Source organism: Limulus polyphemus, unplaced genomic scaffold, assembly GCF_000517525.1.
Source record: "Limulus polyphemus unplaced genomic scaffold, Limulus_polyphemus-2.1.2 Scaffold111, whole genome shotgun sequence".
Lineage (NCBI taxonomy): Eukaryota > Metazoa > Arthropoda > Merostomata > Xiphosura > Limulidae > Limulus > Limulus polyphemus.
The window spans coordinates 262,442-283,121 of record NW_013665721.1 but is presented as its reverse complement, the minus strand read 5'-3'; the positions used below and the strand labels follow the sequence as shown (position 1 = coordinate 283,121).

General features: G+C 32.2%; 1 protein-coding gene across 1 annotated transcript in view; it reads left to right on the top strand.

Moving 5' to 3' along the window:
* The window catches only part of LOC106471363 (solute carrier family 12 member 2-like), a 49,536-nt gene that overhangs the window by 3,943 nt on the left and 24,913 nt on the right, over positions 1–20,680 (top strand). The window contains exons 2-14 of the mRNA XM_022400700.1: positions 592–705; positions 8,092–8,203; positions 8,897–9,021; positions 9,949–10,161; positions 11,097–11,204; positions 11,581–11,704; positions 12,817–12,918; positions 13,564–13,719; positions 14,818–14,917; positions 16,067–16,178; positions 17,131–17,265; positions 17,449–17,555; positions 19,008–19,210. Of these exons, the coding sequence (XP_022256408.1) occupies positions 592–705; positions 8,092–8,203; positions 8,897–9,021; positions 9,949–10,161; positions 11,097–11,204; positions 11,581–11,704; positions 12,817–12,918; positions 13,564–13,719; positions 14,818–14,917; positions 16,067–16,178; positions 17,131–17,265; positions 17,449–17,555; positions 19,008–19,210 (1,711 nt within the window). The remainder of the gene's footprint in view (positions 1–591; positions 706–8,091; positions 8,204–8,896; positions 9,022–9,948; positions 10,162–11,096; positions 11,205–11,580; positions 11,705–12,816; positions 12,919–13,563; positions 13,720–14,817; positions 14,918–16,066; positions 16,179–17,130; positions 17,266–17,448; positions 17,556–19,007; positions 19,211–20,680) is intronic.

Sequence of the window (20,680 nt, the reverse complement as noted above, 5' to 3'; positions counted from 1 at the left end):
ATACTGTTTTCTTCTAGCATGTTTGAGTGAATTATACTGTTTTCTTCTAGCATGTGTGAGTGAATTATACTGTTTTCTTCTAGCATGTGTGAGTGAATTATACTGTTTTCTTCTAGCATGTGTGAGTGAATTATACTGTTTTCTTCTAGCATGTGTGAATGAAATACACTATTTTCTTCTAGCATGTGTGAATGAATTATACTGTTTTCTTCTAGCATGTGTGAGTGAATTATACTATTTTCTTCTAGCATGTGTGAGTGAATTATACTGTTTTCTTCTAGCATGTGTGAATAAAATATACTATTTTCTTCTAGCATGTGTGAGTGAAATATACTATTTTCTTCTAGCATGTGTGAGTGAAATATACTATTTTCTTCTAGCATGTGTGAGTGAAATATACTATTTTCTTCTAGCATGTGTGGGTGAATTATACTGTTTTCTTCTAGTTTATATGACATTAAGAAACATAAAATTTGACATTGATAGTAAAATTCTCCCTCAAACTTAAAGTACTATACAAAATTACAAAGTCACAACACACAAACTAAAATACTAAAAAATTAATTTCATTTAATTTTTTAAATTTTGCAGGTTAATGGTGTTAAAATTATTGATAGTGAAATAAATGACATACGAATCATTGGAATCGTTACAATCGTCTTTCTTCTTGGAATAGCCATTATTGGAACTGAATGGGAATCTAAGGTATGTCCCAGAGTTTTACTTTCTTATATCTAAGTGAAAAGCTAACCCTCATTCGTAATAATGTATATTATTTATCTTAATGATTTTTTATTAGTATACATTTTCTCACCCAAGGATGCGTTTTATTGGAAAACTGTGAAATTGATAATACAGTAGTAAGTGTTTTTACCTCAACATGTCTATCACTGTGGAAAATTTAATTAAAGCAGTAAATTTTTCATCATCAGATATCTTGGTAAGCTATTATACAATAATAACGCGTTATATTACAAAATATGGATATCAAACATTGGAAGAAAAAGTTAGAACATGGTTTTAAAAAAATGGCAGTAAGAAGCAAAACCTGTACTGTGTCTTTCTTTTATTTTAAGCATTATCTGCCAAGCTTAATGAATGATTGCTAATGCCACCCATTGGAGATTAGTCTTTTAAAAAAAAGAGAGAGAGAGCAACAATTACATTAAACAATAGGTATCAGATTTTGCTAGAATATTGAAACATTTAATTCACAAGCAAGAATTTTGCTACATTATGTTCTTAGTTATGTTTGGTGTTACATAATATGTATTATCAGTTCTCAGTGCTCTTTTACTACATTAAAATGTGCAATGTGTATTTATTCACTCTGGAAAATAGATAATACTTGCAGCAGTTGTTTATAAAGAATCCATTTTCACTCATTTAAGGTTTTGATATAACAGTGATCACAATGAACATTAATAAAATATACATGTTAGTAATTTGTTTTATAACTTTTCATTTCTTAAAGTATAATCTAGCTTTTGTAGAATTTAGAATAGTATTATTAGATGTATCACTCCAAAATACATTAAAAATTTGTCACTAGTAAAGCTAGTTGATTGCATTTCTTATTTTTGTTTCACAAAATAATTATTTGACTTATTCCTTAAAATAAGATTATGGCCTACCTCCATGGCAGTTTTAAATGTTTCCAGTGGGCAGAGTGCAGACAGCCAGTTGTGTAGCTTTGCACTAAGAAAACAACAACCTAAAAGAAAAGTCTTAATTTTGTAAGCTAACTCTCTAACAAAACAACTTAGCTTTAGGATCTAAATTTTTAGAAAGTAAATTACCTTCAGCTATTCAGAAAAGAAAACTGAATACTGTTTAGAACTTAAATGTTGATATTTAAGACAAAATTACATATATAATCTAAGAAAGAAAGAAGATAACAATGTGATTTCCTGACTGTTTCAAACATTCACACTGTTTCCTGTCAGATCTCCTATGATGAATGAAACCTTGATAAAGTTGCAGAACCAGTGGAGATAGACAATTGTAACAAAGATATTGGTAGTAAGAAACTTGGGAACTTTTGCTGCATCATGAATCACATTTAAGAACACATTCACTGGTCAATCAAAGCTAGCGAAAACATGGTGAAATTCTAAACATTTTCTAACATGTTAGTACCTACAAGCTCAACCAGTTTATTCATTTTCAACCAAGATGTTGCAACATCACTCTACAAGAACCCTTTACTGACCAATTGATATGTTCATAAAATCTAGTATTCACAAGAACTTTTAACTTAGAAAATGATGTACCTTTTGAATTGCAAGTAAAACACAATTACTTCTAAATGACTCTTAATATCAGTATACATAATATAAATTTTTCTAACCAATGTGATGACCAACATTAATATCATCATATAATAAATATCAATCCTGAGATACTATTAATTAGCCATCATGTATAGTCATTTCTTAATTAAGAGAAAAGCAAAGTACTGTTACTGCTACAGTAATGTGAGCATCCTAACTAAACAGCCATGAAAGCTCTTACCTTATAAATAAGACAGCTTCTATAAGTTACTAGGAAATTTAATCTTGTGTAATGTTTTTACTTAACAACTTGTATTTATATAAAAAATAATTATTTTTAAGTGTAATAATAATAATGTTGTCCTAGTATTAACATTTTCCTCACCTAGAAATGTATTCCAATGGATACCTTTGTACACTGTTTAGCTATCTTCCTCATGCTTCTGTCTAAGAGACTTGCACCACTAACCTTGAGACATGCAACTCCCACCTAATTTCACAAGTTTTAATGTTAACTGTGCTGGTCATGATGATGTCATCATGTAACAAAAGCCCTCCATCAATAGGAGGCCGATACAACCTCCATGTACAGTAACTCCCTCTGTGCACTTGCATTCACTCGTGATAAATGCATTTTTTGACAAGGCAAAACAAAAAATGTGCCACAGAAGTAGGAAGATTGGATGGGAAGGTGTGTGGTGGTATCTATTGGAAATACATTTTCAGGTAAGAAAAATGTTAACTTCTGAAACAATAACTCACCTCCATACATAGGTTAACTAGAATCCCACATTGAATTAGTGGAGGGGCTGGTGCAAAATTTTACTGAGAGGATCTCCCTTCAGAAAGCATCTGAAGGGAAGCCCATGGAGTGTGACACCCAATTGCAGGGGCTTCATAGGGGCACACCTGTGGAAGATTGCATCTCATCTTGACCAGGGTATCCTCTTTGCCCAGAATATAAAGAGGGAAGAGGCAAATGAGCCCCATGTGTTGCAGGGATGGGCAGAATGAGAACATGATCATCCAACTGCTTGAATACAAGCAGTCGGTAGGCCAATATATGTAGTGTGGTTGGGGCAGGTTCAGAATGTACCTTGTGTGTTCACTTCAATTCTACTGACAAACTCTATGTGACAGACTTCAGCTGCAGGAGGAGGGCATCTGAGTTATGTCATATGACTTCATGTAGTGTGTGCTCACCTTGACTCTACTGATAGACTCTGCGGGACAGACTCCAGCTGCAGGATAAAGGCACATCACTTATATTATTATGCTATCATAAAGTAAGTACTAACCTCAGCTCTATTGAACAGACTTTATGGGAAAAACGTCAGTTGTAAGAGGAGGGCACTGTAGCTATGTAGTATAGTTTTGTATAGTGTGTGTTCATCTCAACTCTAGAGACTCTGGCTACAGGATTAGGGCACACTATTATAGCGTGTGCTCACCTCAATTCTACTTAACAGACTCAAGCTGCAGAAGGGAACTTAAATGGTGTGAGGTATGTTTTGGAGGAGTGACCTGCTCTACATTGACTGTGTCACCACCACCCCAGCAGCTAGGAATTAAAAATTGGCAAGGGTCTCCCATGCTAGACTTAACAAAGGAGGAGAAAGTTGCATTGGGGAGGCTTGTAGAAATGCCCAGGTCCTCAATGTATATCCAGTTGGGAAGATCTTTTACTGTAGACAGTGCAATGGGTTGTCTCGAAAAGCCAGCAAGCATGAGGCAAAGAAATGGTCAGAACACTTATCTAGTGCTAGCTTTTTCCATGATAGTCTATGGAAGAGGTATGGTCTGGATAGGACAATTGAATAAATATGTATACCATGAGGATGCCTCAAAAGATCTTGCAAAACACCTCATCTTGCAGTGGGCAAAGGTAGAGCCAGGGTAGATGGTTTACTTACTTTGTGTTCCAGTAAGGGTAGAAAGGGAGAGGTCCCTGGAATAAGAGGGGATCCAGGGTAGGGACAGATGATGGTGGGGACTCCAAAAGAAAGAGGCCTGTGATAGAGAACACCAAACAGCTCGAACAGGACACAGGAGCTGATTCGGGTCCTAACAACCAAATCACTGAGCCAGAAGGAAGGGAGATAGGAGAGAAAGTATGGATACCTCTTGAGTGGTTCAAGTCAGAGGAAGGGTGGATTAATACAGGGTGAGAAGTATACCAGTGCAATGGAATAGGTTTTGAGAAGCATCCATAGCCTAGAAAATGGAATGACAATAAATGCAGATGAGAAGAAGGAGAAATTAAGCTGGAAAAGAAAGATGGTGCAAAAGGAAGAAGCTAATGCATGAGTGAGAGCATGACAATCCTCATTAAGGTCTCAGTTAGGAATGGGAGTTGAGCGAGGAAGTAGAAAAAGAACAAATAGGCATAACAGAGAAATGAATATAGGGGAAGAAACACATTTTGATACCTGGAAAGGGGAAATGCCATGATCAAGGCTGCCCAATAATCAGCAAAGGCAGAGACTGTTAAAATATGGACTAACAACCAAGTAAAAAAGCAGATAGGTGATTCACTCTAGAATGACCAGAGTGGCAGATGAACCAATGATGAAAAAAAAAACCTGCATTTTCGTTGAGAGTGCAGTAGAAAAATGACAGGATAAATGCCACATGATTGGAAAGTCCGGCCTGACCAGTAACAAATCAGAAAATCCTACATTTGAAGATATCTTACAATGAAAAAGGGCTGTGCAAGATTGAAGTAGGAGAGAGAGGAAAAATTGGGTAGAGGAAGGGGTAGGGTGAATGATAAGAGAAGAAGCAGAGGAAACCTAGACTGAGCTGGCCAAAAAATGCATCAACCTTAGGATCCAACAAGGAGTGACACATATCAAGGTGAGAACCCGAGGGAGGAAACATGTAGGGAAATAAGCATATAGAAAGATTTGAAGCCAGAGTTAGCTGTGAAAATTGACAGCCAAAACCAAAGGATAAGGAACAGTGAACAGAAGAGAGGAAGCCCAGAGTAAAGAAGGGTGTCAAAGACATCCATAGTGGACATGCCTAACAAAAAGCAAACCTCATGGATGACCTGGAGATGTAATGACCACTCTAATGGTAGAATGCAGACTGGCTGAGAGAGGTGGCCTGCTACAAAGTTTGAAGCTGCCACAAATGATTGGTAATAAGCCATACCTGATATGAATGGACCCAGAAATGTATGTTCAAATTCCAAAAGCAAAGAGCCTTGGAACAGATGTCTCTCAGATGGTTGATCTAAGAAATGACCATGGAATTGACTGAGTGGAAAAATGACTAAGTAATCCACTAGTAGTGGCAGATATGTTAATATGCCTGACAAACAGTGAGAAGGTTGAGCACAATGTGAAGAGAGAGAGACATCTGGTTTAAGAAGCATTATGGGGCCAATGTTAAGTCGAAGGGAAGAGCAAAGAATGAGAAAATGCAAAAATGTAGGATAGAATTTAAAATATATATGGATGATGGGTTGAGAGTGATTTGGAGTATCCAACTCATTGACCATGGTCAACTACATACTTGGAGAGAAAGATTATAGATGGGATCAAAGGGAGGAGAAAAGGAAATGAGAAGAGGAATGAAGAGAAGAAAGGCAAGAAAAGTGAGCAAGGTAGAGATATGAAAAACAACTTTTGGTAGAAAATGAGATAAACAGCAGAAGGAGAGATGGGTACCCACTGGTCTTACATGTTTGATAGTCACTAACAACAAGTGCATTGAAATAGATTTCTGGTAGAGGGAAGACAAGAAAAAGAGGAAAGCCTGGAACCTGGAATGGGGAGATCAGAGGTAGACTGATCGACACAGGGAATGGGAGGAAAGGGAAAGTTTGAGAAAGAAGAAAAACCTAGGAAGATAATGAAGACTGAAGCCATACAGCATTAGTCCAAGTTACCAGGGAGAAATGAACATCACAGAAGACATACGGGTGAAGAAAGGGAGTCTGACGAATACCATGTACACAAGGAGGAGGAAGGAGTACAGTAAAGTGGAATTTAACCTGATCTAATGAGTTTCAACTTCAGGGGAACAAAGTAAAGAGTGATAGAGCATAAGAAATGGAACAAGCAAGATGGCAAAAGAAGGAAACAAGCAACTAAAGAAAACCCATCTGAAGCATGATGAAGTATCTCAGAAAAATGGCAAAGGTAGGAAAGGGAATACAGGAGGGTAATGAGAAAAAAGAAGAAAATGCAAAAATGTGGAACAAGAGATTGACACAGAGGGAAAGGAGGCCCACTCCCCAAGCTGGTCAAATAGATACCATGGACAGGTATTTGAGAAAAGGAAAGGAAGAAGTCTACAAGTTAAGAAAAAAAGTCATGAATGGGAGGAGGACTAGGCATTCTGGTGTGAGAGAGGAGCTATTAGAGAAACACTATAAACCTTAAGAGCAAGCAAGGAGGAAAGACAAGGTAAACCTCAAGAATTGTGGATCTGGAGTAAAAAAATTAGAAATAATAAAGAACACAGGCAAAAGATAATGAAAGGGACATACATGAGAATGAAATCCAGAAAAAAATAGGAAGGTTCAAGCCATTTCTCGATTGATAAGGTACATCCCAAAACAACTCAGGTTAAAATGGCAGTCGAAGAGATTGTCCTTGATTGAGGAGAATAATGATGGCTGATGGGATAGGAGTTGGAGGCCTAGTAAGCATGTGGTATTCCACAATGATTGCAATGCTTCTATCAGTTAATAATCTCCAGAAGCCAGAGTAGAAATAAGGCCTATGTGTGTACAAAGTGATTTGACAGGGTTAAATATAAATTATCATCACTTGAGAATTCACAACAATGAATTAAAACTTTTGGAACAAAAGCTAAAGAAAACGAAAAAGTTTCCTTAATAATGCAAATCTCAACAAATTGAATTCAGACAAGAAAATTAAACATGTCTGTGTCATTCAGTGCTGAGGAAATGAATGAAGTTACTACAAGTGCAAGTGCATAGGGGAGTTACTGTACTTAGAGTTTGTGTCACTCTCCTATTGGTGGAGGGCTTAAGTCGCATGATGATGTCATCATGCACCAGCACAGTTCACATTGAAACATGTGCAATGAGGTGGGAGTTGCCTCAAGATTAGTAAAAAGGTTAATGTAAAGCATAATTCTTTCTGCCAGTAAGGAATGTTGCAGTGCAGAATCAGAGTAAAATGTATTTCCACAGGAGTGAACATTTTTTTTTACTCTTAGTATAATATACAAAAAATGATATGATTTCTGTATAATATACATTCAGTACATGATCTTGGTACATTGTAGCTTACACTTAGGCAAATATATAAGGAACACAGCTAAACTGTATGCAGTGGTGAGTTATCACCTTGAACAAAATGTTTTCAACATTTACAATATAAATTTAGAACATTGTTTTTAAACAGTGTTTAAATTCAGATGTTTCAAAACTCATTGTAGCAAAACTATACATGAATTCCTACAGCTAACTATTTAGCTAGTAACAAGTATTTAGTTATATTAAAGTATTGCCACAAGGAGGCAATATATCACAAAGACATGCAGTATTAACAACTTGTTTCCAAAATGAATTTGTCTCCCCTCCCAGTGGCACAGTGGTAAGTCTGTAGACTTATAATGCTAAAAAACTAGGTTTTGATACTCGTTGTGGACATAGCACAGATAGCCCAATTTGTATTTATTGTGCTATGTTACACATAATACACTAGCATTCCCCTCTTGAAGATTTTCACTAACACTTAGTCTTTATTGTGTATAACATACAGTTTCATAGAATTTTATGTACAGAGAAGAATGACTTATTGCATGAATGATATGTTGTTAATTTAATACTTTTCAGGCCCAAATCGTATTGCTTTTTATCCTCTTGATAGCCATGTTGGACTTTTTGATTGGCTGTCTCATTCCACCCTCAGTATCTCAGAAAGCTCAAGGGTTCATTGGCTGGAGTGGTGGGTATAATTAATGTTTTGTAGTGAGAGTAATTGTGATATAGCTAGGTAGCACATGAGGATACTAAGATCAATATTATTAATGGTAATTGTATCTGTAATATTGTCCTGCAGTTCACAAGCACATGAGGATACTAAGATCAATATTATTAGTGGTAATTGTATCTGTAATATTGTCCTGCAGTTCACAAGCACATGAGGATACTAAGATCAATATTATTAATGGTAATTGTATCTGTAATATTGTCCTGCAGTTCACAAGCACATGAGGATACTAAGATCAATATTATTAGTGGTAATTGTATCTGTAATATTGTCCTGCAGTTCACAACAGCTGATGATTCAAATTCCAATGAAACATCTTACTTTTGAGAACAGGGTTCTGTAAATTGAAGTATAAGTTTATGAATTGTTTTAGATAATTTGCATAGTCTATTATAATTCCTTGGATTTTGTTTGTAGACTTTTAGCTTAAAATTTCTTTAGTTATGGTTTCTAATTGTGGATTAACTTCAGGAAGTTGAGTGTTGGAAGTTGTCAATAACAAGTTTTTCTAACACTCAGAGTAAAAAAGTCAAATGTATTTTTTGGTGTTGAATAGAGATTCTAAACCTTTTGTTCTTTGAATCTATTACAGCATGTTATTTTCACAGTAACTACCTTCTTTGATTATTTGTCTTCTGATGATTCTAGCGGAGCTTGCAAGTGAGAATTTTGTACCAGAGTTTCGTGGGGAGACCTTCTTCTCAGTATTTTCTGTGTTTTTTCCTGCTGCTACAGGAATTCTTGCTGGAGCAAACATATCAGGAGACTTAGCAGTATGGAAATTGTTTTATATTCTAATTGTTTGTTTAAATTGGCTAATGTTAATAACTATTTAACCTAAAACTTAGCTTTTAATTATTTTACTCAGTCTTTGAAAATGCGGAAATAATTTTTTCTTTTCTTTAGCAAATTCTATATATTTTATATTTTTATGGCATGATTTTTGTTAATTTAATGACTCTGTGAGTCAAACCATCTATCATAGTTGAATATAGCTCAAACCTTTTTAAAAGGTGAATCACTTTTCAGGAGCTTTTGAAAAAAAGAATCAATTAGTTATCAAACATGCATCAGCTATAGATCATTATTCTAGGAGAGACCTAGCTATTATGTGTTTCCAGTCAGCAACTTTGTTAAAACTAACACCTCAGCACTGGTTTTAACAATCACCTGTTAATATCCAACTAACTGCATTGGTTAAACAGACACAATGCATTGTGTTATATTTTCACCTAAGGTTATATATAGACACTCAATGTCTAGTCACTAGTTGGTTGAAGAGTCATCCACGTATTCAGTAATTAGTAATGATTAAATAGTTACACCCTGCCATTCAGTTCTTAATTATTTTTGAACAATTGCACTAATATCTTGCATTGATGAGATGCTCATGCATGAGCATCCTACTAATGTTATAATTTAAAGTACATTGTTCATTATTCAGTCATTCATGGGACAGTGTTTTCATACTCTATAGGAAGTCGATAAACCTAAGTTCATATTACCTGAGTTGTCATAGCAGTACTTTAGCCATTTGTTTATATCCTCCCTGTAATTCTTCATTATATGTGTTTCGGGTTAATTTTTGATTAATCTATTAGTAATTAAATAGATTTTTTTAAATATGCCGAATTTTAGTAATTAAATATTAAAACATTTCTGATTTGTATATTGTGTACATAAAATCATTTCAATTTTAGGACCCACAAAGTTCCATACCAAAAGGGACATTTTTGGGTATAATTATCTCCAGTGCAGCATATATAATATTTGCCATTATTTGTGGTTGTGTGACATACCGAGATAGTAATGGAATAGTGGCTCTAGTGGAGAATGGAACTCTGGATTTAATAACTAACTGTTCTTTGGCAGAAGGGGGAAAATGTGAATATGGATCAATGAATTTTTTTCAGGTAAGTTCACTCTAACATATGTAGTCACAAGAAGTTTTGAACATATTGGATATGTTTTAAAATCAGTAAAAACAAAAGTTACCAGTTAATGTGTACCTTTTAAAATAAGTTCCTAAAAAACTAAGATATTAGTATTTCATAAAAAATATAGGTTTTTCATAAAGACTAAACTTACCTGTTTAGTAGTTCTTAGGTATTAAAAATTTTAAATTGCTTTTTTTTTTTCAAATTGTGACCAAAACCTAATGGAGACTTTGAGTATTACAACAGTCACTTATTATTTTTTTTTCATTTACTTACGCATATGGGTGTGTGTGTGCACATATGTGTATGTTCTTAGTTGTAAATTGAGGATATTTAACATACTTTTTATTTTCAAATGAAAAATGCTCAATTGAGGATGTCCTTGATTAAAATTGTCCTTGACCTGACATTGGTTTTCTCACACAACTACATACACAGAAAGTAAATAAGAATTTATGTCAGAGTACTATCAGTCTGAAGATTTCTTCAAAGTACAGTGTTTAAATTTTAATGTGTGGACTGACTTTGTCATATCTAAATGTAAAAGGAAGGAATATGGACATACTCTATAGAAATGTTTATTCTCTTTTATTGCTTGTTGTCCAGGGTACGAGAAACTTAATAAATGAAGAAAAACTATTTCCATAAAAAACGGGTATTAAATTTTTTACCAGGTGTTTATAAGTAAACCCAAAAAATCAGGTTTTTCACATTAATCCTGATAAAGATTCATCCAAGAATTCTTATGTAGGTAAATTGTACATTCTTTAAATTCTGCATTATTTATATTAAAATCATAATGATTTCAGAATGAATAACTTTGGTAATTCCTTACAAACCAGTTTTTAAAATGTCCTAAGTAAAAGCCTTTCATTAGTTACTAAGTATTGTATACTTAATTTATTTCCAAGGTAATGGAGATGATATCAGCATTTGGTCCCTTGATCTATGCTGGAATTTTTGCTGCAACTTTGTCTTCAGCTCTTGCCAGCCTTGTTAGTGCTCCAAAAGTGTTTCAGGTAAGTAGAGAAACACAGATGTGAAGTTTAGTATCTTTGTTTCTTCTCTATCCTGGATACTAGGTTTATAATTAATAATACTATATTTCAACTGTTCCTTTGATCCTTTATCATAGATATGTAAGCCTACTGTCTGCTTAGTTACTAATTAACAAAATTTGAAAGACTGTTACAAAATATAATATTATTTCCCAAACTATGTTATCTTCCTGAAAGCAAAATTGTTAGTTTTGGGTTATCTTTTCTTTTCTTTTATATTGTCATGCAATCTTTAGTTCTTCATGCAATTCAGTAATGTTTTTATCAGATCTGTACTAAAGAAAAGTATTCTTAACATATTTCACTCAAATAAATTTTATTATTGTTTTTTATACAGGCATTATGCAAAGATAACATCTTCCCCAAAATTGAGTATTTTGCTAAAGGTTATGGGAAAGGTGGAGAACCAAGACGAGGGTACATTTTGGCCTTTGTAATAGCTTTGGCATGTGTGATAATAGGTAGGTATCTAAATGAGTCATTACTCAGTATGAAGTTCGCTGTAACTTGTATTACAAAACAAAATTTCAGTTGTGTTGAATTTATCAGATATATACCAGTACAAACTTTATATAAATCTCGAAGTGACTTAACACACTTTCTGATCTGTTTTATTTGCACATTCTTGTACTATACACTTTGCAACAGTTTCTACTTTGTTATAATCAAGTTCTGACAATACGTATCCTAGCTTTGTGGTACATGTTAAGGTGTAAACACAAACCATTTTGTAAGATAAGTGTTGACAAAAATAACTGTTTTACGATATTAAGAACATATACCTTGTAGAATCGTTATTGGATATCAACTTGTTTCAACCAAATCTCAAAAACTGAAGCAATTTTTATTTTCTTTCCTTTGTGTTTTACTGAATGCAAGTATACTGGGCTACTTTCTGCAATATTTAAAATTAATTTGGGAAAATACTTACTTTGAATATTACCTTAAACAACTGTGAGACATGTTTCCTAATTCAACAAAATTTAAAATCATCAGATGTCTGAATAAAAATATTTGAGAAAACAAGTCATTAAATGTTTGATTGCATTTTAAACTTTTGAACAGAACTGGTACTCACTGTTGTCACATCCAATATTCCACAAGACTAAAACTAATTGATAAAACAAACACCTTAGAACAAAGATAGAACTATGTGGTTTATGTTAAAATCACTCAGAGCTGAAACTAGTTGATATGGCAGTCAGCTTAGAACAAATGTAAAACTATGTGGTTTATGTTCAAATCTCTCCTGAGCTAAAACACAAATTTCTGTGCTTTACGAACATGCTTGTTAATCTTAACTTACTTTAGACAATGCAGTGCATATGTTTCTCATACTTTTTCATATTTTTTAGTATGTTAATTAATTTGTTATTTGTATCAGAGCACCCAGGCTTTTCTTTTTTTGATAGCACAGAAAAAATTAGGAAAATAAAGTTTGAAGGTGGCTTGAATGGATAATGAAGAAAATTTTATTACAAGTTTAACATAGTGACAAATGTACAACATTTCACAAAATGTTTAACATCAATATAATATTGTTGTATTACAGATCTTATCTTTTATTTCTTAGGGGAATTGAATGCCATTGCACCAATTATTTCAAATTTCTTCTTGGCTGCATATTGTTTAATCAACTTCTCATGTTTTCATGCATCATTTGTTAGGTCACCTGGTGAGTAGCATATGATGTATTTGTTTTATTTGAGTTGATATTCACCTACCTCTAACATTTAAGAAACATTGTCACCAATGTTAACACTAGACATGTTCATAAGTATTAACTTTTTCATTGGCAAATAGCTATTAGTTTAAAGAACAGAATACAAGGTGAGGAATTGCAGGAAGCTGTTAATATCTAATAAATACTGATAATTTCATTTGTGTTATAGTTTGAATTTTTCTGTTTGCCCAAATATTTATAAAACTAGATTAAGTTTTTAAAACTTTATGTTAGATTTTTAACTGTAATAAAAAATTATTCTGGAGTTGTTTACATACACTACTAAAAGTGAACTTACTTAGAAATCATACAAGATTGTATTTTTTTTTCTTTAAAAATTATCAAACTGAGCAAAAAACTTTCATAGTACTGAAATGAGCTCAATTTCCTTTACTTTTCTCAAATAACAGTGTAAATTTTCTAAGAATATTATGATACTTAACAATAGAATAAATCTGTATTGTAGTGATAGTTGGAGAATCTACAGAGCTATTTAGTTATCATAGATTTTATTAACATATTAGTGATTTGCAGTAGGATTAATAAGGCTAACTTCAGCTCTTGACACAATACTAGTTGTTGTTGTTATTGTTGTAGGATTTCGGCCAGCTTTCAAGTATTATAACAAGTGGGTTAGTTTAGTTGGAGCAATTCTATGTGTTGCTGTTATGTTCATTATTAATTGGTGGACAGCTCTCATCACCTATGCCATCATATTAGCATTATATATTTACATTCATCATCGAAAACCAGGTAGGTGGTATTTTTTATCAATGTTTCTGATGATTGGAATAGTTAATAAACTCTGTCATGTTTGATATAACAGAATAATTTATGTGATACATGACTATTTAAAGTTATTTAAAATCAAGGTTGATATTTCTTTTAATACCAAGATGCTATCCATCATCTATATCACTGTTAGTTTCAGCCACAAGAATGGGTTTTTAATTTTACAAACGTCACTCTTGGTTACATTCCTGTGTCAAAAAAAATGTCTTCCTTGCTGGTACATTAAACACTTAACACATGTATATTCATAAAGTTAACTTACTTCATAACAGAAAATTAAGATTTAACTTTTTTTTTACTTATTTACATTAAGGAATAGAGAAGGAGCTGCTTTATTTAGTTTTTGCTATAATTTTTTTAAAGAAAATATGTTAATCATCGCGACATGTATATGATTATCTTAAAAGTAGCTTGTTTAGTATTTAAAAATTCCTGTTAGGTCATGTTTAAATCTTTCCACACTTAACTCCTGTTTTGTGTTTATTGTTGTTTTAGTTATGACTATCTTTTGAAGTGACGTATATGCTAAAGAAGAGAATATCATGGATACTTTTAAAAATCAAAATGTTAAGAGTATGCCTTCATTGATGTAGCATCTGCGACTTTTTGAAGTCATTAATAAAGAAAAATTCCAATGTGTTTTAAGTTTTCAGAAGTAACTTGTGAACAAGTTTGCAAGTTACTTTAGCTAACTCTTAGTTACTCTGATTTTCTTTTTTCTTTTGTGCTTAATAAAATGTTTTGGACACAGACCATTTTGTTTGTTTTTTTAACTAGGTGATTAACAATAATACGTGAATGTAATTATCAAAGATATCTGTTCATTTGCTTCTAAAACATTTGAATTATTTGACTTCAGTGTTGTTACAAATAGAAAAAAGAAGATTTTTGAGTGAAATATCTAACATTATGTTTCAAGGCATCAATTTAACAGATTTAGTCTACAGATGATAATGTCACATTTCATATTGCAAACATAAGAATATTATTATTAAAACTGGGGAGGATAGATGAGGGGTTACATGCTTTAATAGTTTATGAGGTATGTGCTTCCTTCAGATGTGAATTGGGGCTCTTCTACTCAGGCACAGACTTACAAGTCAGCCCTGAGTTCTGTAGTAAAATTGAATCAAGTTGAAGAACATGTGAAGAATTACAGGTAAGGGGTATTTTGGTTAACAGTGTGAAAACAATAATAATGAATGAATTTAACATGTTAATGTAACATGGGTGTAGTTTATTTAAAAAAAAAGTACATTATTAATTAGATCATGTATTGTATGCGTATGGATCAGAAATACTGTTAAGATAATGTCTATCACTTACATGTGTAATTCGAATGATGATGCCAGGTTATAACTTAACATCATGTGTGTTAGTTTAAAATATATATAATCACTTTTGTTGCATTGTTTATTTAATGGGTGTATTGTTAAAGAAATGAAGTCATGATAATGATGCTGTTAATACATAATTTATCACAGAGTATGGTTTTCTTTTGTTAATTGTTGTTGTTTCAAATGGTTTTGGTAATATCCTGTATAATGTATCTCTATTTTCTTGTTTGTGTGTAATGTATTACAGTATTATAAATTATGAAAATAAAATGATGCTATAAAATCACATTAGTTCATGATTTGTATCATGGTAAATATCAAAAGTGATGCATTTTCACCCTCTTATGATTTGTGTTTTTATTGTCTGATATTTTTACATGGTTTATATAATGTAAAGCTGAAATAAAACCTTGTGGATATCAAAGTTCATGTAAAAGATTATGTTGGTAAACATAGTAATATAAAATACTAGTTGGAATACCTCTCCCCTGGACGGAAGTTATGTAAATTAATGATTAATGAAAGGTTATTTTAGGACATGAAAAGTTACTTCCCTTATATGTAATTAAAAAATATGCCCATAAAAATAGCAAAACCCAAAATGTGAAACGGCAAACTTGCATATGTCTCTGTATGGACCCGAAAAAAAACCTTCCTGCCCAATTTGATGAAGATCCATCAACAGAGGTCAAAGTAGTGGTAAAAAATGCAATATGCCCATAAAGACTAAAAAATGCAAAACTGAAAATTTGTATTTCTCTCCCCATGGACCTAATGAACTCTCACACCAAATTTGGTGAAGATCCATCCAGAGAAGGTGTGGGTAGTGGTAAAAAATTCATAAATGCCCATAAAAACTGCAAAATTCAAAACTAATAATTTGTATGTGTTAGAATTATGTACTGGTTGAATTGCTTGTATGTTTAAAGTGTATCAAAATGGAATTTGAACACTATGTGATTAATTTTTAGGCCCCAGATTCTCTTACTGACTGGCAATCCAAACAGCAGGCCTCCTCTAGTGGACTTTGCCTACAGCATTACTAAAAAATTGAGTTTGCTTTTGTGTGGAAACATTCACAAGGTGAGTTCATTAACTCCGCATTAGAACCCTTGCTGTATGGAAAACCTTTGTATAATAGGATTGCGCCACATCCCAGATAAAAAACAAAAAAACCAATAAGTTTTATTATATTGTTAATATATCTATGTTTGCATTTAAAGTAAACATCTTGTGAATAATTCCATGGAATATTGTTCATTTTTTATGTTGTGGTAGTGCTAATAAAGGAATAATGGAAAATACCAGATATTGATGCTTAATGTCGTTCTATTTACAAAAAAAAAGGAAAAAGTAAAATTATTATGTTTTATTTAAACATCTTCCTATGAATTAATTTGAACTAAAAATATCAAACTGAAAAGATTGACCAATATCAATGAAAATGATAATAATAGAGAGCTAGTTAACCCAGGAAAATATACCTTGGTTTAGTAACATGTTGGGTATTTTGCTCCCCAAGCCACAAGAAATCACGTGTTGCTCTCAGCTCAGCTGGGATAAAAAATGGGGGAACTAGATGTGTACTCTATCAGCAGTTTTAGGAAGCTACCAGGAACAGCAAAGGCCTGACTGCTTCCATCTGTTTGAGATTGTTTACAAAATCTATTGGGTAGAAAAAATCCCAGGGTATGAACATAGGGTTAAAGAGGAGTTTGGGGCATTTTTTATTATCATAATCAAAATACTATAGTTAATGTTTATGAATGTAATGATCCTCTATCTAGGTAAGATAACATTATTTTCTATTTTTCCTCGGTACAATCATGTTAACAACATCTACCATTCAAGAAGGATATCCCTCCTATTATTTATTACATTTGATTTTTTAATATTCTGCATAAAACTTAAAAAATGTACAAATTATATTACTGAATGAAAAAATCTTGCATGTCTTTGAGAATAATAATTAAGGTTAGCTAATATTTATATATTTATTGTACACAATTAAGACTGTTTATAAAACTGTCCCTAGGATCGATTGTCTCAGCGAGCTAGAAATGTACTCAACAAGCAAGCTACACGCTGGTTGCAGGAAAGAAAAATCAAGGCTTTTTATTCTTTAGTAGAAGAAGAAAGTTTTTCACATGGAGTGAGATCCTTAGTTCAGGTAAGTACTGATAGTAGGATCAGTCTCTAAGTAAGGCAAATATAATCTGGAAATCTGATCCATATTCAATTTAGTTCACCAACAAATTATATGAACCAAAGCAAGCTATTATGGTGAAACTATTAGGTGTTTATAAAATAGTACTGAATTTCTGTTTTAGTGAGATGTTCTTTTTGTCCACAGCTTGTAGGGCTTGGAAAACTTCGACCTAATGTCTTGTTGATGGGTTACAAACATAACTGGCAGGTTTGTAATGAAGAAGAAGTCTTGGAATACTTCAATGTCATTCAGTAAGTTAATCTTTAAAATTATTAGGTAATGAATACAAGGAATTATATGCTAGAAACCAAGGAATATTGTTTTACTCCATTAAAATTACAAAACTTTTTTTTTTGGTCAACCTGTTATAGACAAAATATTTTTCAGGTATTTAACACAGTATTTATATCCATTGTTACATATTACAATTTTGAATGGTTTGAAACTGTGTTAACTGACAAATTTAAATGTAGTAGTTAAATTGTACTTTGGATTTAGCAGTTAAGTAAAAGTCGATATATAGTCAGTTTATGATACTTGCCAATAAGATTGATACACACAGTTTTCTTTTTTACACAAATATGTTTTAATATACACACAACAATACAATTTACAATAACAGTTATTACAAATAGTTATTACAAACAATGACTTATATACAAAAATTTTACAATCTTACAAGCAATATAAAGTCTTCTTTCTAGTCTGGAATTTTCTCAATATATTATCGGGAGTTCACAATGAGCGAGTTAATTACGAGTTGACGTAAGTACAATTCGCTTAACGGGAAGCTAGCTAGCTTTGTCCTTCGTTATTCACCAGCCACATGCACCGAGTTTTCCACGATGAATTTATATAATGTTTTCGTAAAAATACTAATGTCTGATGAGAATCCACTGAAGTTAAATGATTTGTAATGTTTGAACTTTGTAAATGCTCCTGGTCAAACATCTGAAGTTTCCGATTGATAAGTTATAGCTTCCAAAGTTTATAGTACACTGACTATAGCAAATTAATAATAGATACTCTCTTTTGGCGCATCATGTTGGTTATATTTATAGCCATGTGAAGGCTTTCTAGAAAATTCAATTTTACGTAACAATACTGAGCTACATTTAAGCATTTACGTGCATACATATATTGTTGATTCTTACTTTTGAGAATCTTCTACAACTTTGGAGAATAGGTGGGAGTTTTGCAATACATATTTAAAACTATAAGCTATTTATGTTTTTAAATATAAATTTAATCTAAACAAACGTCGATATTAAAATAAATATATACTAACAAATTTGTTACACCATGAAAAACTAATTTGTGTGTATTATGTTTTTATGGTTTGATTACTTTAAAAAGTCTCATTCAATTCACCAAAAAAGGACATAAAATTCAAAGAAATGGTTTGGGTAAACAATGAAGAAGGCTGTACATGCACATGTTTAAACAAAATGTTTAACTTCATAAAAATACTCACAAGGGAAAAGGAAACATAAAAGTTTAAATAAAATCTGATTATATTTTAGAAAACAGTTATTTTGGACAATGGACTTTACCTAATTAAATGTCAGGTAATCAGTCAGTCTAAGAAATTTAGATGTATTTCACATTTTCAACTTCACTCAGTGAGCCATTTCATCTTACCTAGTAATTTAATGTTTTAGTATACTGTATTATCCACTAGTAACGTCTACTTTCTTCTTCAGTGGGGTGTTTGACATGCATCTGTCATTGGGTATCCTTCGTCTTCAAGAAGGATTAGATTATTCAGAGTACATTGATACCGAAGAAATTGGAGTTGGTGATGCAAGTGGTAAAGGAACTGTCAATAGTGTACCACCTGGTTTTGACAGAGATCCTTCATATGCTGATTTCCCTCGAAACATTTCTAGTGCACAGTTATCCCAAGGTAGCAAGACATTTTGTTATGTTTTAGATTATAAAATGTTATTCTGTGTCTTTAATATATCTAACATTACATATATATGTATGGTACTCTACCACAGATTAGTCATTTTGGAGTTGAAATTAACTTGTATATTGAGAAAAACATAACTAATCATTTAAAATTTAAGCATGTGAACAGTAGATGAGTTTAATGAAATAATCATTCCTTGAAAGGATCATTCAGATTAAAGCTTTCTCTGTACAAAGCACAAAATTCATGGTGCCACTGAAGAACAACCTCTAGTGTTAACACAGTGTAAATCAGAATTAAACCACCTTACCTTTTACCAACAGAAAATTTCTGATAAAGTGCTGGTTATCTAAAGATCTGTTAATTTAAAATGTTTTGATGTTGTCAGGAATAGATATGTGTACATATGTAAAATGATTTCAGTATCGTATCAACTATGATTTATTTCACAAAAATAAATTATGTTACAATAATATTTAATTTTAATACAGTTATAATAAAATCATCAATCATATTGTGATGTAATATCACACCTACTACTCTAACAGTTTGTTTTGACAGCTTAGACATCATGCATTAAAAATGATGTTCTTTAGGTCCACAAACATGTGAAGTTAAAAAAGAAATGGTCATTTTGGACATGCAGATAAAGATTCCTCAGGCTTATAAGAAGGTCATTAAATGTTATTAGGACATGTACTAAAATTGTAAGGTAAACAATAAGTACCCCCAAAAGAATAAGTTTGGTGTAAGATAATCTTCACTAAATGAAAATTGACAATCACATATATTCTTCATTACAGCAATAGCAAATTAATTTGATCAGACATTCTCTACAGGGCTTTAAACTAACTTTTTTATCCACATGTAGCCTAATGTGACCTCATTTAGCTAAAACTGTATATAGATTAAGTGTGCTACTTAAAACATATAGTAAATTATAAAGAATACAAAAAGCATAATTCACTCCTTGGTTGTTTGAAAATTATGTAGATTTACCTCTTTCTTTTTTAAAGTTAATTCAGATTATGAAACAAACTTAACTGGATCACTCACAGTGAAGACTTTCTTTGCTCTATTTTATGTTAAGAAAAAGCAAATACATTACAAAAACAAAAGTTCTTTAACTTTATAATCAACCAAAAGCAATTTATGCTGTGTTGAAAAGTAGTTTCTAGGAGCAGGCTTTGGTAAAGGCTGAAGGTTGACTCTTCGAGCCTACAGTTTCAGGCTGTCATGTGTGATTAACATATTTCAAGATGAGCTGTGTATAAACGTTGATGTGTTTTAAGATGTTAAAGAGTACATGAAAAATTTGTATGTGTATATCTATATATATATATATATATATATATATATATATATATATATACACACACATACACTACAGTAGTTAGTATATAGTAATAGTACTTAGTAACTAAGTTAGTTTATTACTAGTAACGTAACGTTAACTTAACT